Source organism: Tympanuchus pallidicinctus, unplaced genomic scaffold (assembly GCF_026119805.1).
Source record: "Tympanuchus pallidicinctus isolate F22 unplaced genomic scaffold, pur_lepc_1.0 scaffold5, whole genome shotgun sequence".
NCBI classification, from domain to species: domain Eukaryota; kingdom Metazoa; phylum Chordata; class Aves; order Galliformes; family Phasianidae; genus Tympanuchus; species Tympanuchus pallidicinctus.
Window position 1 is genome coordinate 75,511,195 of NW_026294769.1, and position 22,847 is coordinate 75,534,041.

The window sequence follows — 22,847 nt, forward strand, 5'->3', positions numbered from 1 at the left end:
ATTTGGGAACACCTCTGGTATTTGGGGTTGTCCCCAACATTTGGGGGTGTCCATGGTGTTTGGGAATGTCCCCACTATTTGGGGGTGTTCCTGATGTTTGGGTCGTTCTCCATCCTATGACTTTCTCCAGCCTTTCACTCTCCCCATCCTATGACCTTCTCCATTCTGTCACCTTCTCCATTCTACGACCTTTTCCATCTTATCACCTTCTCCACCCGATGTCCTTCTCCACTTTATGACCACCTTCATTTTATTATCGCCTCCATTTTATGATCTCCTCTAATGACCTCTTCCATCCTATGACCACCTCCACCCTATGACTTCCCCCACCCCATAAGATTTATCATCCTATAAGCTTCATCATCCGATGACCTCCTCCATCCAATGACCTCCTTCGTCTGATGACCTCCTCCATCCTATGACTTCCTCCATTTTAGGATCTCCTCCATCCTATAACCTTCTCCATCCTATGACCTCCTCCACCCTATGACCTCCTCCACCCTATGATCTCCTCCACCCTTTGACCTCCTCCACCCTACGATCTCCTCCACCCAATGATCCCTTCTGCCTGATGAGCTCCTCCATCCTATATCCTCCATCCTATGACCTCATCAACCCTATGACCCTCTCCATCCTATAACTTTCTCCATCCTATGACCTCCTCTATCCTACAACCTCCTCCATCCGATGACCTCCTCCATCTTGTGACCTTGTCCACCCTATGACCCCCTCCATACTCCTACCTCCTCCACCCTATGACCTTCTCCACCCTATGATCTCCTGCACCCTATGATCTCCTCCATCCTGCGATCTTCTCTGTCTGATGCCCTCCTCCGCCGTATGACCTCCTCCATCCTATAACCTTCTCCATCCTATGACCTCCTCTATCCTACGACCTCCTCCATCCAATGAGCTCTACCATCTGATGACCTCTTCCACCCTGTGACCTCCTTTACCCTATAACCATCTCCATCCTCCTACCTCCTCCAACCTATGACCTCCTACACCCTACAACCTTCTCCATTCTACGACCTCCTCCACCCTATGATCTCCTGCACCCTATGATCTCCTCCACCCTGTGATCTCCTCTGTCTGATGTCCTCCTCCGCCTTATGACCTCCTCCACCCTATGACTTCCTCCACCCTGTAAGATTCTTCATCCGATGACCTCCTCCATCCAATGACCTCCTCCATCCTATGACCTTGTCCACCCTATGACCCCCTCCACCCTATGACCTTCTCCATCCCATGACCTCCTCCACCCTTTGACCTCCTGCACCCAATGATCTCCTGCACCCAATGATCTCTTCTGTCTGATGAGCTCCTGCACCCTATGACCTCATCCACCCTATGATCTCCTCCACCCTGCCATCTCCCTGTCCGATGACCTCCTCTGCCTCATGACCTCCTCCACCCTATGACCTCCTCCACCCTATGATCTCCTCCACCCTTTGACCTCCTCCACCCTACGATCTCCTCCACCAATGATCCCTTCTGCCTGATGAGCTCCTCCATCCTATAACCTTCTCCATCCTATGACCTCATCAACCCTATGACCCTCTCCATCCTATAACCTTCTCCATCCTATGACCTCCTCTATCCTACAACCTCCTCCATCCGATGACCTCCTCCATCTTGTGACCTTGTCCACCCTATGACCCCCTCCATCCTCCTACCTCCTCCACCCTATGACCTTCTCCACCCTATGATCTCCTGCACCCTATGATCTCCTCCATCCTGCGATCTTCTCTGTCTGATGCCCTCCTCCGCCGTATGACCTCCTCCATCCTATAACCTTCTCCATCCTATGACCTCCTCTATCCTACGACCTCCTCCATCCAATGACCTCCTCCGTCTGATGACCTCCTCCATCCTATGACTTCCTCCATTTTAGGATCTCCTCCATCCTATAACCTTCTCCATCCTATGACCTCCTCCACCCTATGATCTCCTCCACCCTTTGACCTCCTCCACCCTACGATCTCCTCCACCCAATGATCCCTTCTGCCTGATGAGCTCCTCCATCCTATAACCTCCTCCATCCTATGACCTCATCAACCCTATGACCCTCTCCATCCTATAACCTTCTCCATCCTATGACCTCCTCTATCCTACAAACTCCTCCATCCGATGACCTCCTCCATCTTGTGACCTTGTCCACCCTATGACCCTCCTTCACCCTATGACCTTCTCCACCCTATGATCTCCTGCACCCTATGATCTCCTCCACCCTTTGATCTCCTCTGTCTGATGTCCTCCTCCGCCTTATGACCTCCTCCACCCTATGACTTCCTCCACCCTGTAAGATTCTTCATCCGATGACCTCCTCCATCCAATGACCTCCTCCATCCTATGACCCTGTCCACCCTATGACCCCCTCCACCCTATAACCTTCTCCATCCCATGACCTCCTCCACCCTTTGACCTCCTGCACCCAATGATCTCTTCTCTCTGATGAGCTCCTGCACCCTATGACCTCATCCACCCTATGATCTCCTCCACCCTGCCATCTCCCTGTCCGATGACCTCCTCTGCCTCATGACCTCCTCCATCCTGTACCCCCTTTCTCCCCTACTTCCTCCTCTCATCCCTAACCACGCTCTCCTGCCTGTACCCTCAGTCTGAGGACCTCGGTGCCTGCGCCCAGTTTGAGAACAGCCGGCAGACCAGGAACATGATGCCCAGCGCCAGTTGCGTCTTCCCCACCTTCAACCTCCGCAAACCTTCCTCGGAGACGGACATTGAGAACTGGGCCTCCAAGCACTTCAACAAGCACACGCAGGGGCTCTTCCGCCGGAAGGTGTCCATAGCCAACATGTTGGCGTGGAGCAGCGAGTCCATCAAGAAGCCCATGATCATGACCAACGACCGCAACGTCAAGAAGGAGGCGTGTGAGATCTTCAAGCTCATCCAGATGTACATGGGCGACCGGCGAGCCAAGACGGACCAACTCAACGTGGCCTTGGAGATCGCCACCAAAGGGTGGAGCATGCAGGGCCTGCGGGATGAGCTCTACATCCAGCTGTGCAGGCAGACCACCGAGAACTTCCGATACGAGAGCCTGGCGCGCGGCTGGGAGCTCATGGCCATTTGTTTGGCCTTTTTCCCACCCACTCCCAAATTCCATTCCTATCTCGAAGGATATATTTACAGGCACATGGATCCGGTGAATGACACCAAAGGTAAGAGGGATCCCAATGCTTTGGGGCTCACCTGCTGCTGTCGCGACCCGGTTTGGGGTTTTTTTTGGCCCTTCACGCACGTTGTGTCCTTGGTGAAACGTGGCACAGTGTGCCCAGAGGCTGTGAGGTGGCACCAACCCCATCACACAGCATGAGATGAACGTGGACGCCTCCACTTATGGGGCCGGCTCGGTTTTGGGTGACCTCACGGTCCAATTTTGCCACCCTGCTCTGTAAACTGGGCTCTGGGATGACCACATCTTGGAGGTCCACCAAGTCCGTTGCCTCTTCTCGCGGGTGGTGGCCAGTGGGGTCGCAGCATCTTAGAGGGATGGAGGTTCGTGGCATCTCAGGGTCTGTCTGGTCCCACGTCCCCGCTGTGACAGGGGCACCCAGGGACACTCTGCCCCGTGGCCGAGCAGGGCTGAAGATCCCCAGGAGATCCCTGGTGGCTTTGTGCCCTGGTGGCCTGTTCTCCTGGTGGCCTTGTGGTCTGGTAGCCCGGCGGCCTGGTTTGCTGATGACGTTGTGCTCTGGTGGCCTGGTCCCCTGGTGACCTCGTGGCCTGGTCCCCTGGTGGCTTTGTGCCCTGCTGTCCTGGTCCTCGGGTGGCTTTGTGCCCCGGTGACCCGGTCCTTTTTCAGCCTGGTTCCTTGGTGACCTTGTGCCCCAGGGCCGTGGTGGTTGGAGACGTAATGGCGTGGTCCCCTGGTGGCCTTGTGCCCCTAGAGGCCTTGCAGCCTCACACCACAGTGACCCGGTGGCTGTGAGACGTGCTGTGGTGACCTGGTGGCCATGCCCAACTGGGGACAACATCCCCCCAAAACCACGGGGCCCCACAGACCCCCAGTTCCCGGCAGCAGAGGTGCCACCATCTCATTTTGTCCCCATGCCACTGTCCACCACCGCTACCACCACCGCCTCCGACTCAAAAACCACTACCACCAACACCACTGATCCAAAAAACCATCACCACCACCAACAACCCAAAAACCACCACTACCAACAGCAGCACCACCACCACCGACCCAAAAACCACCAACAGCAACCCAAAAAACACCACCAACGACGCAAAAATCACCACCTCCACCACAAAAATTGATCCAAAAGCCACCATCACCACTGGCCCTAAAAACACCACCACCTACAACCCAAAAAAATCACCACCATCACCCACCCAAAAACCACCACCAAACCAAAAACCATCACCACCACCAGCTACTCCACCAACACCACCACCACTGATCCAAAAACCACCACCAACAACCCAAAAATCACCACCAACAACCCAAAAATCACCACCACCACTACCACTACCATCCACCATCGACGACAACCCACCACCAAACCAAAAACCACCACCAACAACCCAAAAACCACCAACAACAACCCAAAAATCACCACCACCCCCATCAACACCACCAATCCAAAAACCACTGCCACCACCACTGACCCAAAAACCACCACCACAATCAAAGCAAAAACCACCAACACCACAACCAACCCAAAAACCAACACCGTCACGAACCCAAAACCCACCACCAACATCCCAAAAATCACCACCACCAACCCAAAAATCACCACCACCAATACCACCACCATCCACCATCGATGACAACCCACCACCAAACCAAAAACCACCACCACCAACAACCCAAAACCCACCACCACCAAGAACCCAAAAACCATCACCAACCCAAAAACCACCACCTTCAACAACAATCCAAAAGCCATCACCACCACCACAACCCAAAACCCACCACCATCAACAACTCAAAAACCACCAACAACAACCCCAAACCCCCCCCACCACCACCAACAACAACCCAAAACCCACCACCACCAACCCAAAAACCACCACTATCACCAACAACCCAAAACCCAACAACATCAAAAAACCACCACCAACAACAACCCAACAACAACCCAAAATCCATCACCAACAACCCCAAAACCACCAACAACAACAAGAACCCCAAACCCACCACCAATCCAAAAACCACCAACAACAACCCAAAACCCACCACCATTAACAACAACTCAAAAACCCACCACCAACAACAACCCAAAACCCACCACCGCCATCCACCAACCCAAAACCCACCACCAACAACCCAAAACCCACCACCACCATCCACCAACCCAAAACCCACCACCAACAACCCAAAAACCACCACCATCAATAACAATCCAAAAACCATCGCCACCAACAACCCACCAACAACCCAAAATCCATCACCACCACCACAACCCAAAACCCATCACCACCACCAAACCAATCCAAAAACCACCACCAAGAACCCAAAACCCACCATCACCACCAAACCAATCCAAAAACCAACAACAACAACCCAAAACCCACCACCATCAACAACAACCCAAAACCCACCACCACCACCAACCCAAAAACCATCACCATCAACAACAACCCAAAAACCACCGACAACCCAAAACCCATCACCACCAACCCAAAAACCACCACCAACAATAACCCAAAACCCACCACCATCATCAACCCAAAAACCACCACCAACAACCCCAAAACCACCACCATTACCAGCAACCCAAAACCCACCACCACCACCAATCCAAAAACCACCACCAACAACCTAAAACCCAACACCACCACCATCCACCAACCCAAAACCCACCACCACCAACCCAAAAACCATCACCACCACCAACAACAACAACCCAAAAACCACCACCATCAACTACAACCCAAAACTCACCAACATCACCAACCCAAAACCCACACCACCAACCCAAAACCCACCACCATCAACAACCACCACCACCAACCCAAAAACCACCACCATCAACAAGAACAACCCAAAACCCATCACAACCACCACCAACCCAAAACCCACCACCACCACCAGCAACCCAAAAACCACCACCAACATCCACCAACCCAAAACCCACACCACCAACCCAAAACCCACACCACCAACCCAAAAACCACCACCACCAACAACAACCCAGAAACCACCACCAACACCACCAACCCAAAACCCACATCACCAACCCAAAAACCATCACCACCACCAACAACCCAACAACCACCACCATCAACAACAACCCAAAACCACCACCACCATCAACAAGAACAACCCCAAACTCATCACCACCACCACCAACCCAAAACCCACCACCACCACCACCAACCCAAAACCCACCACCAACAACACCACCAACCCAAAACCCATCACCACCACCACCACCAACCCAAAACCCAACACCACCAACCCAAAACCCACACCACCAACAACAACCCAACAACCACCACCATCAACAACAACCCAAAACCCACCACCACCATCAACAAGAACAACCCCAAACTCATCACCACCACCACCAACCCAAAACCCACCACCATCAACAACAACCCAAAACCCACCACCAACAACCCAAAAACCATCACCACCACCACCAACCCAACAACCACCACCATCAACAACAACCCAAAACCACCACCACCATCAACAAGAACAACCCCAAACTCATCACCACCACCACCAACCCAAAACCCACCACCATCAACAACAACCCAAAACCCACCACCAACAACCCAAAAACCATCACCACCACCACCAACCCAACAACCACCACCATCAACAACAACCCAAAACCCACCACCACCATCAACAAGAACAACCCCAAACTCATCACCACCACCACCAACCCAAAACCCACCACCACCACCACCAACCCAACAATCACCACCATCAACAACAACCCAAAACCCACCACCAACAACCCAAAAACCATCACCATCACCACCACCACCAACCCAACAACCACCACCATCAACAACAACCCAAAACCCACCACCACCACCACCACCAACCCAAAACCCACCACCAACCCCAAATCCCCCCCCACCAACCCCCTCCCCCCCCCCGGTTTGGTTCCTCCCGCCCCGTTGTCCCACGCGTTGGTTTCAGTTGTGTCCTCTGGAGTCGTTTGGGTCGCTGTTGGTTTTTCGTTGTTCATTTTCTTTATTAGTTTCCATTTTTGATGTCATTTTTGCTGCTTTCCCCCCCCCCCCCAGTTTTTAATTCCTTCCATCCGGTTTTTGTATCGTTTCGGTTGCCGGCGTTGCGGCTGTTGATTTTATTTCAGTTATTAATTTCTTTTCTGTTATTTTTATTCCTTTTTACGTTATTTCTGTTCCACTTCTGTATCATTTCAGTCTTTCAGGTTGGTTTTTCTCCCACTCTCATTTTCTTTCTATTTCATTTCTGCTTTCACTGCTTTGGGATCCTTTTTAGCTCTTTTTTATCTGCTCCGTTCATTTTTATCTTATTTCTATTTTATTTCATGTCGTTTCCATTCCACTTTTATTCCTTTTTTACTTTGTTTCAACTTCTTTATTTTTGATTCATCCCTGTCTTTTATTTATGTTTCATTTATTTTTATTTTTCAGCTCTCCTATTCATTTCAGTGCATTGCTTTAGATGAGGCTTTTTTGTCAAATTTATTTCTTTTTTTCACTTTTTCCATTTCTCCTATTATTTTTGTATTACTTTTTATTTTTTATTTTCTGCTGTTAATTTTATGTTAATTTTTTAATTCCATTTTTAATTCATTTGAATTTCATTTCTTTGTTTTTAATTTATTCATTCTTTTTATTGTTTTTTATTTATTTCTATCTCTCCCATTCATTTTTTATTATATTATATTTTAGATTCCATTATGTCCATTTTTTTTTCATTTTTTCATTTCATCCGTTCATTTTTGTATTACTTATTTTAATTATTTTATATTATATTTGTTTTATGTCATTTATATTCCATTTTTTTTCACTTTTTATTTCACGTATTTCATCTTTTGTAATTTCATTTTTATTTCTCCCCTTTGTTTTTTAACCGTGTTCATTTTTCGTATTGCTCATTTCTTGCCTTATGTTCTGTTCCCTCCACTTCCATTTTTCCACCCTTCCTTTCTCCCACCCCACTCCCTCTCCTTTCATCCTGTTCCATTCCCATTCCATTCCCATTCCAATCTTACTCCATTCCTGTTCCATTCCATTCCCATTCCATTCCCATTCTGATCCCCTTCTGGTCCTGTTCTGTTCCCATTCTGATCCCATTCTGTTCCCATTCCAATCTTATTCCATTCCCATTCCATTCCCATTCTGATCCCGTTCTCTTCTCATTCCATTCCCATTCCATTCCCATTCTGATCCCCTTCTGTTCCTGTTCTGTTCCCATTCCGATCCCATTCTGTTCCTATTCCAATCTTATTCCATTCCTGTTCTATTCCATTCCCATTCCCATTCCAATCCCATTCTGATCCCATTCCAATCTTATTCCATTCCTTTTCCATTCCATTCCCATTCTGATCCCATTCTGTTCCCATTCCAATCTTATTCTATTCCCATTCCATTCCCATTCTGATCCCCTTCTGTTCCTGTTCTGTTCCCATTCTGATCCCATTCTGTTCCCATTTCAATCTTATTCCATTCCCATTCCATTCCCATTCTGATACCTTTCTCTTCTTATTCTGTTCCCATTCCATTCCCATTCTGTTCCCATTCTAATCTTATTCCATTCCTGTTCCATTCCGTTCCCATTCTGGTCCCCTTCTGGTCCTGTTCTGTTACCATTCTGATCCCATTCTGTTCCCATTCTAATCTTATTCCATTCCTGTTCCATTCCATTCCCATTCCATTCCCATTCTGGTCCCCTTCTGTTCCTGTTCTGTTCCCATTCCGATCCCATTCTGTTCCCATTTCAATCTTATTTCATTCCTGTTCTATTCCGTTCCCATTCCCATTCCAATCCCATTCTGATCCCATTCCAATCTTATTCCATTCCCATTCCATTCCCATTCTGATCCCGTTCTCTTCTCATTCCATTCCCATTCCATTCCCATTCTGATCCCCTTCTGTTCCTGTTCTGTTCCCATTCCGATCCCATTCTGTTCCCATTTCAATCTTATTCCATTCCCATTCCATTCCCATTCTGATACCTTTCGCTTCTTATTCTGTTCCCATTCCATTCCCATTCTGTTTCCATTCTAATCTTATTCCATTCCCATTCCCATTCCATTCCCATTCTGGTCCCCTTCTGGTCCTGTTCTGTTACCATTCCGATCCCATTCTGTTCCCATTCCAATCTTATTCCATTCCTTTTCCATTCCATTCCCATTCTGATCCCATTCTGTTCCCGTTCCAATCTTATTCCATTCCTGTTCTGATCCCATTCCATTCCCATTCTGATCTTCTTCTGTTCCTGTTCTGTTCTCACTCCATTCCTGTTCTGTTCCCATTCTGATCCCATTCTGTTCCCATTTCAATCTTATTCCATTCTTGTTCCATTCCATTCCCATTCCATTCCTATTCTGATCCCATTCTCATTCCATTCCCATTCCATTCCCATTCCATTCCCATTCTGATCCCATTCTGTTCCCATTCCAATCCTGTCCCACTCTGTCCCCATTTCATTCCCATCCTGATCCCGTTCCATTCTGTTTGATCCCACTCCAATCCTATTCCATTCCTGTTCTGATCTCCTTCTGTTCCCATTCTGTTCTCATTCCATTCCAATCCTGTTCTGTCCCCATTTTGATCCCCTTCTGTTCCCATTCTGATCCCATTTCATTCTGTTTGATCCTGTTCTGTTCCCATCCTAAACCCGCTCCATTCCCCATCCCAATCCCTCTCCATTCTCCACCCCAATCCCATTCCATTCCCATCCCAATCCTATTCCCTTCTGTTCCATCCTGTCCCAATCCCGTTCCATTTCCATCCCAATCCCACTCCATTCCCCATCCCAATCCTGTTCTTTTCTATCCCACCCCAATCCCACTCCATTCCCCATCCTGATTCTGTTCTGTTCTTTTCTATCCTGTTCCATCCCATCCCAATCCCACTCCATTCCCCATCCCAACCCCATTCCATTCCCATCCCAATCCCGCTCCATTCCCCATCCCAATCCTGTTCTGTTCCATTCCCATCCCAATCCCATTCCATTCTCCATTCCTGTCCCACTCCATTCCCCATCCCAATCCTGTTCTGTCCTGTTCTGTCCCATCCCAATCCCGCTCCATTCCCCGTCCCAATCCTGTTCTGTCCTTTCCCATTCCCATCCCAATCCCTCTCCATTCCCCATCCCAATTCCATTCTGTTCTGTTCCATCCCATCCCAAACCTGTTCCATTCCCACCCCAATCCCACTCCATTCCCCATCCCAATCCCATTCCATTCTGTTCTCTCCCACCCCAACCCCACTCCGTTCCCCATCCCAATCCCATTCCATTCTGTTCTCCCCCACCCCAATCCCACTCCATTCCCCATCCCAATCCCATTCCATTCTGTTCTCTCCCACCCCAACCCCACTCCATTCCCCATCCCAATCCCATTCCATTCTGTTCTCTCCCACCCCAACCCCACTCCGTTCCCCATCCCAATCCCATTCCATTCTGTTCTCTCCCACCCCAATCCCACTCCGTTCCCCATCCCAATCCCATTCCATTCTGTTCTCTCCCACCCCAATCCCACTCCGTTCCCCATCCCAATCCCATTCCATTCTGTTCTCTCCCACCCCAATCCCACTCCATTCCCCATCCCAATCCCATTCCATTCTGTTCTCTCCCACCCCAATCCCACTCCGTTCCCCATCCCAATCCCATTCCATTCTGTTCTCTCCCACCCCAATCCCACTCCATTCCCCATCCCAATCCCATTCCATTCTGTTCTCTCCCACCCCAATCCCACTCCGTTCCCCATCCCAATCCCATTCCATTCTGTTCTCTCCCACCCCAATCCCACTCCATTCCCCATCCCAATCCCATTCCATTCTGTTCTCTCCCACCCCAATCCCACTCCATTCCCCATCCCAATCCCATTCCATTCTGTTCTCTCCCACCCCAACCCCACTCCATTCCCCATCCCAATCCCATTCCATTCTGTTCTCTCCCACCCCATTCCCTCTCCATTCCCCGTCCCAATCCCGTTCCGTTCCCTCCGCTCCAAATCCCGTTCCATTCCCATCCCAAACCCGCTCCAATCCCGCTCCGTTCCCATCCCACCCCTCCACCCCTCATGCCTTTGTTTGTTTCCCAGTGACACGGCACATTAGAGAGCTCCTGGAAAGGAACACAAAGAAGAAACCCAAATTGAGAAAGAAACCCAAGCCCCATCCCGAGGAGCACGATGGTAGGGGCAGTGCCGCCGCTCGCTCTGGGCCCTCTCCGGCCTCATAGAATCGCTGCTGCTTCCCGGCTCTCTCCTGCTCCCATCTCCCAGGGCTCTGCTCAGAGGGCTGCGGCTAATTAACCGGCTCTCTTAATTGGGGTCGGAGGTGGTGGGCAGCGGCGCTGCCCGCTGATGGCTGAGCGGCGTTGATGTTCGATTAGCGCTCATCGGTGGCGGTCGGACACGAGAAGGAGAAGGGATCCTCAGTGACAATCAGCCCCAGATAATTATTTCTGATCTTCGTTAATGGCTGATCAACTGATGATCTTAATTGATGGTAGGATTTCATGACCAGTTGGCGATCTCCGTTAACCGCTGATCAACCGATGATTTTAATTGACAGTCGGATGATCAGTTGATGGCCTTCATCGGTGGTGATCGGTCAGGGATCTTCATTGAAGATCAATTAGTGATCTTTCTTGATGCTCGGACTTGATTGAGGATCTTAATTGACACTGGATGCATTGATGATCTTTACTGATGGTTGGGCTTGATCAATTAGTGATCTTCTTTGACGGTGGGACTTGAAGATCAATTAGTGATCTTTGTTGATGACCAACTGCTGATCTTCATTGACAGTTGACCAACAGATTGTCTTAATTAATGGCTGGAATTGATGGCCCATTGATGATCTTCGTTGATAATGAGTAGGTGATGATCGTCACTGATCAGTTGATGATCTTAATTGATGGTTGGACTTGATAACCGGTCGGCAACCTCCATTAATCACTGATGAGCTGATGTTCTTAATTGATGGTCGGACTTCTTGACAGTTGGCTGTCTCCACTGATCATTGATCAGCTGATGATCTTCATTGATGGTCGGACTTGATGACCGATTGCTAATCTTGATTGATGGCTAATTAATCAGTGATCTTCATAATGGTTGCACTTGATGATCTATTAGTTCTCTTCGTTGGCAGACTTGATAATTACTCAATGATTTCCAGTGGCTGTTGGTCTTAATTGACAGTTGGACTTGATGACCTATCGGTGATCTTAATTGACGGTTGGACTTGATGCCCAGTTGATGACCTTCATCAATGGTTGATCAATTGCTGGTCTTAATTGTCAGTTGGACTTGAAGATCAATTAGTGCTCTTCGTTGTCAGTCGGACTTGATAATGAATAGATCCTCACTGATAGCTGCACTTGCTGATCAGTTGCTAATTTTCATTGACAGCTGATCAACTGCTGATCTGAATAGAAGGCTGGACTTGATCGACTAATTATCTTAATTGAGACTGATGATCTTAAGGATCATTTCCACACTTAATGATCCTGTGATCCTAATGGTGAATGCAGAGGGGGCAGAGCCGTGGCCCTCAGTGCAGAGCCCCCACTTTGCTTCCTGCTTTGCACTAATATAGAATAAAACCTTTAAAATATCGTTAAAAATCGTTTTAAAATATTGCAAAAAAAATCAACTAATGAATAACCCAGGCAGTAATTAATGACATCCGCCACAATCAATGGCCTCTAAAATAACGAAAGGTGCACACAACGATGAACGATCCGTAAGGTAATAAACAGGTGATCCCTAGAATAAGCAATGCTATAAAGGGTTATAAATGACATCTAAAATAATGAACGGTGTGTAAAATGAAGAAAATCAAACAAAATAATAGCTGAACATTACAAACCTGAAAGAAATGAATGGGTTTTGCCCAGAGGAGGCAGCACAGCGCTTCCCCCCAGCCTCATCTGCGCTGACCCTCAGTTCAGTCCCCAGGCCCGAGAGCTGGGGCCGCTGCACAGCATCCATTCGGTCCCTCGTTAATAACAGCTCATTAATTAGCGCCCACTGAAGCACCGGGTCGGGTGCTGGAGTTCCCGGAGTTGGTTGTCACCTTTCCTTCTACCCTGCCCCCCTACCTGGCCATGGGGGTTTGGAAGGATCCCATCGATTTTCCTCCTGGATCAGGGAAGGTTTGGGGCCCTGATGTGCATCCCCACGCGCTGCCAGCACTCTTCCAATCGATGGGGATCAAAGGTGGGGGTAGAAACAGATGGATCCAGATTTTCAGAGCTGTATGGAAACTGAACGTTCTGTCCCAGAGTTTTCTGTCTCCAAAGTGGGGCCGTCCCTTCCCATTGCTCCACGTCTGCAGCGCTGCGAATTGAAGGGAGAAGGCGGAGGTGGCACCTCCATAGAGCCACCACTGCCGGGGACACTCAGGATGGGCAGGGATGTCCCCACCGACGGTCCTCTCACCCCACAGCCCCACAGAGCCCTCCTGACCACGCTCCGCTCTGTCTTCCAGGGGTGGCCATCAGCACATACGCCAAGTACTGCTACAACAAGCTGCAGAAGGCCGCCCTCACTGGAGCCAAGAAGGTATGCGTGGCCCCCTGCGTCCCACCGTGCCGTCCAGATTCATCCCTTCTGTGTCCCACCACGCTCACATCCTCCACATCCATCCCTTCTGTGTCCCACCACGTTCACATCCTCCACATCCATCCCTTCTCTGTCCCACCACGTTCACATCCTCCCCATCCATCCCTTCTCTGTCCCACCACGCTCACGTCCTCCCCATCCATCCCTTCTCTGTCCCACCACGCTCACATCCTCCCCATCCATCCCTTCTGTGTCCCACCACGCTCACATCCTCCACATCCATCCCTTCTGTGTCCCACCACACTCACATCCTCCGCATCCATCCCTTCTGTGTCCCACCACACTCACATCCTCCCCATTCATCCCTTCTGTGTCCCACCACGCTCACATCCTCCACATCCATCCCTTCTGTGTCCCACCACGCTCACATCCTCCACATCCATCCCTTCTGTGTCCCACCACGCTCACATCCTCCACATCCATCCCTTCTGTGTCCCACCACGCTCACATCCTCCCCATCCATCCCTTCTGTGTCCCACCACGCTCACATCCTCCACATCCATCCCTTCTGTGTCCCACCACACTCACATCCTCCACATCCATCCCTTCTCTGTCCCACCACACTCACATCCTCCACATCCATCCCTTCTCTGTCCCACCACGCTCACATCCTCCACATCCATGCCTTCTGTGTCCCACCACGCTCACATCCTCCCCATCCATCCCTTCTGTGTCCCACCACGCTCACATCCTCCCCATCCATCCCTTCTGTGTCCCACCACGCTCACATCCTCCCCATCCATCCCTTCTGTGTCCCACCACACTCACATCCTCCCCATCCCTCCCTTTTGTGTCCCACCACGCTCACATCCTCCACATCCCTCCCTTCTGTGTCCCACCACTCTCACATCCTCCACATCCAACCCTTGTGTCCCACCACGCTCACATCCTCCCCATCCATCCCTTCTGTGTCCCACCACGCTCACATCCTCCCCATCCATCCCTTCTGTGTCCCACCACACTCACATCCTCCACATCCATCCCTTCTCTGTCCCACCACACTCACATCCTCCACATCCATCCCTTCTCTGTCCCACCACGCTCACATCCTCCACATCCATCCCTTCTGTGTCCCACCATGCTCACATCCTCCCCATCCATCCCTTCTGTGTCCCACCACGCTCACATCCTCCCCATCCATCCCTTCTGTGTCCCACCACGTTCACATCCTCCCCATCCATCCCTTCTGTGTCCCACCACTCACATCCTCCACATCCATCCCTTCTGTGTCCCACCACACTCACATCCTCCCCATCCATCCCTTCTCTGTCCCACCACGCTCACATCCTCCCCATCCATCCCTTCTGTGTCCCACCACACTCACATCCTCCCCATCCCTCCCTTCTGTGTCCCACCACGCTCACATCCTCCACATCCCTCCCTTCTGTGTCCCACCACTCTCACATCCTCCACATCCAACCCTTGTGTCCCACCACGCTCACATCCTCCCCATCCATCCCTTCTGTGTCCCACCACGCTCACATCCTCCCCATCCATCCCTTCTGTGTCCCACCACACTCACGTCCTCCACATCCATCCCTTCCACATCCCACCATGCTCATCCCCTCTCCATCCCACCATGCTCACATCTTCTGCATCCATCCTTTCTGCATCCTACACCCACGTCCTCCAGATCCATCCTTTCTGCATCCCACCACGCTCATATCCTCTCCATCGCACCGCGTTGACATCCTGTACATCCATCTTCTCTTCTGCATCCCATCATGATGAGCAGGACCTTCCCCCCGCCATCCCACATTTCCCATCAGAGTGCCCCAACATGAAGACAGTGACCTCAGGACCACCTCTCTGCCTCCCTCAGGGCCTGAAGAAGCCCAACATCGAGGAGATCCGCCACGCCAAGAACGCCGTCTTCAATCCCTCCATGTTTGGGAGCTCCTTGCAGGACATCATCGCCATGCAGAAGGAGCGCTACCCTGACCGGCAGCTGCCCTGGGTGCAAACGCGCCTCTCCGAGGAGGTGTTGGCACTCAATGGGGATCAAACGGAAGGGATCTTCAGGTAAACCCCGTGGTGCCATCAGCACCCCATCCCAAGGCTTCTTTTTTCCTGCCCCGGGGGCCAGGAGCAGCTCCAGCTGGTGATCTTTCACTGGTGGAAGGAAACCTTTACATGATGCCCACCGTGGTCATGTTGGGGTCTGTGGTTATGGTGGGATCCGTGGTCACGTCGGGAACCACGGCCGTGAGCATGGGGTCACATTGGGGTCCGTGGTCACATTGGGGTTTATGGTCATGGTGGGATCTGTGGTCACGTCGGGGTTCGTGGTCACTTTCAGGTTTAGGTCACATTGGGGGTCATGGTAACATTGGGATCCGTGATTTTGGTGGGATCTGTGGTCATGCTGAGAACCACGGCCATGGGATCTGGTTTGGGTCCGTGTTCATGCTGGGGTTTATGGTCATGGTGGGATCTGTGGTCACGTCAAGAACCACGGCCATAACCATGGGATCATGTTGGGGTTTATGGTCATGGTGGGATCTGTGGTCATGTCGAGAACCATGGCCATGAGCATGGGATCACGTTGGGGTTTATGGTCATGGTGGATCTGTGGTCATGTCGAGAACCATCGCCATGAGCATGGGATCACGTTGGGGTTTATGGTCATGGTGGATCTGTGGTCATGTCGAGAACCATGGCCATGAGCATGGGATCATGTTGGGGTTTATGGTCATGGTGGATCTGTGGTCATGTCGAGAACCATGGCCATGAGCATGGGATCATGTTGGGGTTTATGGTCATGGTGGATCTGTGGTCACATTGGGGTTCGTGGTCACTTTCAGGTTTAGGTCACATTGGGGGTCATGGTAACGTTGGGATCCATGATTTTGATGGGATCTGTGGTCATGCTGAGAACCACGGCCATGGGGTCTTGTTTGGGTCCGTGGTCATGTTGGGGTTTATGGTCATGGTGGGATCTGTGGTCACGTCAAGAACCACGGCCATAACCATGGGGTCCTGGTGGGTTTTATGGTCATGTGGGGATGTGTGGTCATGCTGGGGTTCCTGGTCGTGGTGGGAGTTGTGATCATGTGGAGAATAGTGGACATGGGGTCTGGTTTGTGTCCATGGTCATGGTGGGATCTGTGGTCACGTCAAGAACCACGGCCATGACCATGGGATCATGTTGGGGTTTATGGTCGTGGTGGGATCTGTGGTCACGTCAAGAACCACGGCCATGAGCATGGGATCACGTTGGGGTTTATGGTCGTGGTGGGATCTTGTGGTCATGTCGAGAACCATGGCCATGACCATGGGATCATGTTGGGGTTTATGGTCATGGTGGATCTGTGGTCGTGTCAAGAACCATGGACTCATGTTGGGGTCCGTGGTCACGTCAGGATTTGTGGTATTTGGGGATCCATGTTGGGATTCCTGGTCATTTTGGGGTCCATGAGCACGTTGAGGTCTGCGATCACGTTGGGGTTCGTGGTCACGCTGGTGCCCATGGTCACGTTGGTATCGTGGTCACGGTCATGTCCACGGTCAGCTGGGGTTCATGTTGGGGTTGTCCCCCTCCTGGGGTGCCACCCGCCCCATCGTGGGGTGCCGTGAGCCATCAGCAGCTCCAGATGTCCCCCCACACAGAGTCCCCGGCGACATCGATGAGGTCAACGCTCTGAAGCTGCAGGTGGACCAGTGGAAGATCCCCACCGGCCTGGAGGACCCCCACGTTCCCGGTAAGACCCCCGGGGGAGGGGGAGGGGACGTGGGGAGGACACGGGATGGGGGGCGATGCCACTCTGGGGTGTCACACCTCCCCCCCATCCCCACAGCATCGCTGCTGAAGCTGTGGTACCGGGAGCTGGAGGAGCCCCTCATCCCGCACGACTTCTACGAGCGCTGCATCACCCACTACGAGAACCCCGAGGCGGCCGTCGCCGTCGTCCACTCTCTGCCCAGGATCAACAAAATGGTGCTGTGCTACCTCATCCGTTTCCTCCAGGTACGAATGGGCTCCCGCCGGCCCCGCTGTGGGTCCTGCTGTGTGGTTTGGGGCTCCTCGACCCCACACGAAGGACAGGGTCCCACCACCACCACGGGTTTGGGTTCCCTGACCCTACAGGAAGGATGGGGTCCCATCACCGCCCTGGGTTTGGGTTCCCTGACCCTACAGGAAGGATGGGGTCCCACCACCACCCTGGGTTTGGGTTCCCTGACCCCACACCAGGGATGGGGTCCCACCACCACCAAGAGTTGGGTTCCCCCAATCCCACACCAAAATGGGGTCCCACCACCACCCTGGGTATGGGATCCCCCAACCCCACACCAAGGATGGGGTCCCACCACCGCCCCGTGTTTGGGTTCCCCGAACCCCACACCAAAATGGGGTCCCACCACCCTGGGTTTGAGTTCTCCCAACCTCACACCAAAATGGAGTCCCACCATCGCCCTGGGTATGAGATCCCCCAACCTCACTCCAGGGATGGGGTCCCACCACCACGGCTTTGGGTTCTCCTGACTCCACGTAATGGATGAGGTCCCACCACCACAGTTTTAGGTTCCCTGACCCCACACCAAGGATGGGGTCCCACCACCACCAAGAGTTGGGTTCCCCCAATCCCACACCAAAATGGGGTCCCACCACCACGCTGGGTATGAGATCCCCCAACCCCACACCAAGGATGGGATCCCACCACCATCAAGAGTTTGGGTTCCCCCAACCCCACACCAAAATGGGGTCCCACCACCCTGGGTTTGAGTTCTCCCAACCTCACACCAAAATGGAGTCCCACCACCGCCCTGGGTATGAGATCCCCCAACCTCACACCAGGGATGGGGTCCCACCACCATGACTTTGGGTTCTCCTGACTCCACACAACAGATGAGGTCCCACCACCACAACTTTAGGTTCCCTGACCCCATACCAAGGATGGGGTCCCACCACCACCCTGGGTTTGGGTTCCCTGACCCCACACCAAAATGGGGTCCCACCACCACCCTGGGTTTGGGTTCCCTGACCCCACACGAGGGATGGGGTCCCACCACCATGGCTTTGGGTTCTCCTGACTCCACGTAATGGATGAGGTCCCACCACCACAACTTTAGGTTCCCTGACCCCACACCAGGGATGGGATTCCACCACCACCAAGAGTTGGGTTCCCCCAATCCCACACCAAAATGGGGTCCCACCACCACGCTGGGTATGAGATCCCCCAACCCCACACCAAGGATGGGATCCCACCACCATCAAGAGTTTGGGTTCCCCCAATCCCACACCAAAATGGGGTCCCACCACCACCCTGGGTATGAGATCCCCCAACCCCACACCAAGGATGGGGTCTCACCAACCACCCTGGGTTTGAGTTCTCCCAACCCCACACCAAAATGGGGTCCCACCACCACCCTGGGTATGGGATCCCCCAACCCCACACCAAGGATGGGGTCCCACCACCGCCCCGTGTTTGGGTTCCCCCCAAGCCCACCACCAAGTTGGATCCTTCACCCCCGCAGGTGTTCGTGCAGCCGGCCAACGTGGCCGTCACCAAGATGGACGTCAACAACCTGGCCATGGTGATGGCCCCCAACTGCCTGCGCTGTCAGTCGGACGACCCCCGCGTCATCTTCGAGAACACCCGCAAAGAGATGTCCTTCCTGCGGGTCCTCATCCAGCACCTGGACACCAGCTTCATGGAGGGCGTCCTATAGCATCACCCCACGACCAACCCCTTCCCCAACCCCCCCCCAATGCCCCCCCAAGTTCTCGCCCCGCACCCCACTGCCCGCCTCCCACCAGAGGGACGGAGGGACTGGAACTTTTTGGGGGTTGGTGTTCACCTGGAGGACTTCGGGGTGACACCAGGGATGGTGGAACGGGGTGGGGAAGACCTCTGGGTGAGGAAGGGGTGGCGCTTTGGGGACGGGAAGGACGCGAGGATGTCACTGGGGGCGTTGGGGGAACTGGGCAGGCTGGTCTTGTCCCGTCTTGGTGGCCGTTCCTTGGAGAAGCACCGGGTGATTTGGTGTCAACTTCAGCTCCTGAAGGACCTGTGGGACCATCAGTGGGATCTGAAGGACCTGTGGGATCATCAGAGGGATCTGAAGGACCTGTGGGACCATCAGTGGGAGCTGAAGGACCTGTGGGACCATCAGTGGGATCTGAAGGACCTGTGGGACCATCAGTGGGAGCTGAAGGATGTGTGGGATCACCAGTGGGATCTGAAGGACCTGTGGGACCATCAGTGGGATCTGAAGGACCTGTGGGATCACCAGTGGGATCTGAAGGATGAGTGGGATCACCAGTGGGATCTGAAGGACCTGTGGGACCATCAGTGGGAGCTGAAGGATGAGTGGGATCATCAGTGGGATCTAAAGGACCTGTGGGATCATCAGTGGGATCTGAAGGACCTGTGGGACCATCAGAGGGATCTGAAGGACCTGTGGGATCATCAGTGGGAGCTGAAGGACCTGTGGGACCATCAGTAGGAGCTGAAGGACCTGTGGGACCATCAGTGGGATGTGAAGGATGTGTTGGACCATCAGTAGGAGCTGAAGGACCTGTGGGACCATCAGAGGGATCTGAAGGACCTGTGGGACCATCAGTGGGATCTGAAGGACCTGTGGGACCATCAGTGGGATCTGAAGGACCTGTGGGATCATCAGTGGGAGCTGAAGGATGTGTTGGACCATCAGTGGGATCTGAAGGACCTGTGGGATCATCAGTGGGAGCTGAAGGACGTGTGGGACCACCAGTAGGAGCTGAAGGACCCATGAGACCACCAGTGGGATCTGAAGGACACATCTCTCCACCCATAGGACCACCAATAGGATCTGAAGGACCTGTGGCACCACCAGTGGGATCTGGAGGACACATCTCCACCCATGGGATCCCCAGGAGGATCTGTGGCATCACCAGTGGGATCTGAAGGACGATCTCTCCACCCGTAGGACCACCAATAGGACCTGAAGGACCAGTGGGACCTGAAGGACCCATCACCTCCACCTGGGGGATCCCCAGTAGCACCCGAAGGACCCGTCTCACCTCCACCTCCTCCCAGTTCTTCAGGATTCATCTCGGAAGCCACCACCTCCTGAATCTTCTGGCCCCCTACGGGATCCCTCCATCTCCTCCCGCTCCTTCTGGGCCCATAGTGGAACCCGCTGTCCTCTCCTGGTCCTCATGGTTCTGTGTGAACACCCAGCATCTCCTGCTCCTTCTGGATCCATCCCAAAACCCCCCCCTCCCCCAGTCTTCTGGACCCACCTTGGAACCCTCCACCATCTCCTGGACCTTCTGGACCAATATGGGAACCCACCACCTCCTCCTGGTCCTTACATTCCCGTATGGTCCCTCAACATCTCCAGGTCCTTCTGGACCCCTCTCAGTGCCCAATATCTCCTGGTCCTACTGGAGCCATATGGAACCCACCGCCTCCTCCTGGTCCTTCTAGTTGCATATGAGCCCCCACCACCATCTCCTGGTCCATGTGGTCCCCTATGAGGTCCCACCACCATCTCCTGGTCCTTAAGGTCCCATATGAGCCCCCACCACCATCTCCTGGTCCATGTGGTCCCCTATGAGGTCCCACCACCATCTCCTGGTCCATGTGGTCCCCTATGAGCCCCCACCACCATCTCCTGGTCCTTCAGGTCCCCTATGAGGTCCCACCACCATCTCCTGGTCCTTAAGGTCCCATATGAGCCCCCACCACCATCTCCTGGTCCTTGTTGTCCAATATGAGCCCCCCCTCCACCACCTCGTGGTGCTACAGGAGCCATATGGAACCCTCCACCACCTTCTGGTCCCAAATGGGAATCCACCACCATCTCCCGGTCCATATGGTCCCATATGAGCCCCCCCCACCATCTCCTGGTCCTTAAGGTCCCATATGAAAACCCACTGCATCTCGTGGTCCTTCAGGTCCCATATGGACACCCACCACCATCTCCTGGTCGTTACGGTCCAATATGAGCCCCCACCACCATCTCCTGCTGCTACTGGAACCATACGGAACCCACCACCACCTTCTGGTCCCAAATGGGAATCCACCAGCGTCTCCTGGTCCATATGGTCCCATATGAGCCCCCACCACCTTCTCCTGGTTCTTCTGGTTCCAAATGGGAATCCACCACCAACTCCTGGTCCATATGAGCTCCCAGCACCATCTTGCAGTCCGTATAGTCTCATACGAAACTCCCCTCACCATCTCTTGGTCCATACGGTTCCATATTGGCTCCCATCGCCATCTTCTGGTCCCATATGAGAACCCACCACCACTCCCAGTTCAAATGATCCCATGGGAGCCCCTACCACCATCTGCTGGTCCCGTAGGAGAACCCATCACCAGCTCCCGGTCCATATGGTCCCATATGAGAACCCACCACCATCTCCTGGTCCTTATGGTCCCATATGAGAACCCACCACCATCTGCTGGTCCATACGGTCCCATGTGAGCCCCCAACTCCATCTGCTGGTGCCATATGAGAATCCACCATCTCCTGGTCCGTATGGTTCCATGTGAGCTCCCATATGGTCCCATATCAGAACCCACCACCATCTGCTGGTCCCGTATGAGCTCTCACCACCATTTCCTGGTCCATATGGTCCCATATGAGCCCCCAAAATCATCTCTCAGTCCCATATGAAAACCCATCACCAGCTCCCGGTCCATATGGTTCCATGTGAGCTCCCATATGGTCCCATATGAGTCCCCACCACCCATCTCCTGGTCCTTATGGTCCCATATGAGAATCCACCACCATTTCCTGGTCCCATATGAGAACTCACCACCATCTTCTGGTCCCATATGTGAACCTACCACCATCTGCTGGTCCTTATGGTCCCATATGAGCCCCCACCACCATCTGCTGGTCCTGTATGAGCTCCCACCAGCATCTTCCGGTCCATATGGTCCCATATGAGCTCCCATCACCCTCTTTAGGTCCCATATGAGAACCCACCATCACCTCCTGGTCCTTTAAGAACCCCCAGCACCATCTGATGGTCCCGTATCAGAACCCCCCACCACCTCCTGGTCCCATATGAGCTCCCACCACCATCTCCTGGTCCATATGGTCAGATATGAGCCCCCTCCACCATCTGCT

General features: G+C 52.7%; 2 protein-coding genes and 2 long non-coding RNA genes across 7 annotated transcripts in view; 1 reads left to right on the forward strand and 3 right to left on the reverse strand.

Annotated features, from left to right (window-relative positions):
- ARHGAP39 (Rho GTPase activating protein 39) overlaps positions 1–19,539 on the forward strand; it is a 101,567-nt gene extending 82,028 nt beyond the window's left edge. For both annotated transcript variants that reach the window (XM_052703782.1, XM_052703781.1), the window contains exons 5-11: positions 2,621–3,182; positions 11,253–11,345; positions 13,648–13,721; positions 15,604–15,803; positions 17,391–17,482; positions 17,579–17,748; positions 19,257–19,539. In XM_052703782.1, coding sequence (XP_052559742.1) covers positions 2,621–3,182; positions 11,253–11,345; positions 13,648–13,721; positions 15,604–15,803; positions 17,391–17,482; positions 17,579–17,748; positions 19,257–19,451 — 1,386 coding nt within the window. In that variant the 3' untranslated portion in view covers positions 19,452–19,539. The remainder of the gene's footprint in view (positions 1–2,620; positions 3,183–11,252; positions 11,346–13,647; positions 13,722–15,603; positions 15,804–17,390; positions 17,483–17,578; positions 17,749–19,256) is intronic.
- Positions 12,775–15,692, reverse strand: LOC128090959 (uncharacterized). The gene is made up of 2 exons (XR_008211174.1): positions 15,437–15,692; positions 12,775–13,496 (listed from the first exon to the last, which is right to left on the reverse strand). It is a non-coding gene; the product is annotated as an uncharacterized LOC128090959 (long non-coding RNA).
- A 37-nt stretch (positions 19,540–19,576) lies between the features above and the next one.
- On the reverse strand, positions 19,577–20,962 carry LOC128091482 (uncharacterized). The gene is made up of 9 exons (XM_052704653.1): positions 20,785–20,962; positions 20,541–20,705; positions 20,301–20,390; positions 20,181–20,240; positions 20,121–20,150; positions 19,971–20,060; positions 19,851–19,910; positions 19,687–19,820; positions 19,577–19,633 (listed from the first exon to the last, which is right to left on the reverse strand). Exons 1-9 carry the CDS (start codon positions 20,813–20,815, stop codon positions 19,577–19,579), a joined length of 717 nt encoding a protein of 238 aa, XP_052560613.1. The 5' UTR covers positions 20,816–20,962.
- A 428-nt stretch (positions 20,963–21,390) lies between these two features.
- LOC128090955 (uncharacterized) lies at positions 21,391–22,523 on the reverse strand. 3 transcript variants are annotated; one of them, XR_008211164.1, is made up of 4 exons: positions 22,400–22,523; positions 21,906–22,238; positions 21,768–21,835; positions 21,391–21,618 (listed from the first exon to the last, which is right to left on the reverse strand). It is a non-coding gene; the product is annotated as an uncharacterized LOC128090955 (long non-coding RNA). The 3 variants fall into 3 exon arrangements; XR_008211163.1 differs by having other exon boundaries at positions 21,391–21,835; positions 22,128–22,238; XR_008211162.1 differs by having other exon boundaries at positions 21,391–21,835.
- Positions 22,524–22,847: the final 324 nt, after the last annotated feature.

Bases quoted from the DNA above. Each gene is read 5' to 3' on its own strand.
- LOC128091482 (XM_052704653.1), bottom strand. From the start codon at position 20,815: ATGAATCCTGAAGAACTGGGAGGAGGTGGAG. The intron at 19,821-19,850 runs GTCCTTCAGATC...ATGATCCCACAG, and splicing joins TCCCACTGATGGTCCCACAG to GTCCTTCAGATCCCACTGAT. The intron at 19,634-19,686 runs GTGACATCCTCG...TTCCTCACCCAG, and splicing joins CAGTTCCCCCAACGCCCCCA to AGGTCTTCCCCACCCCGTTC.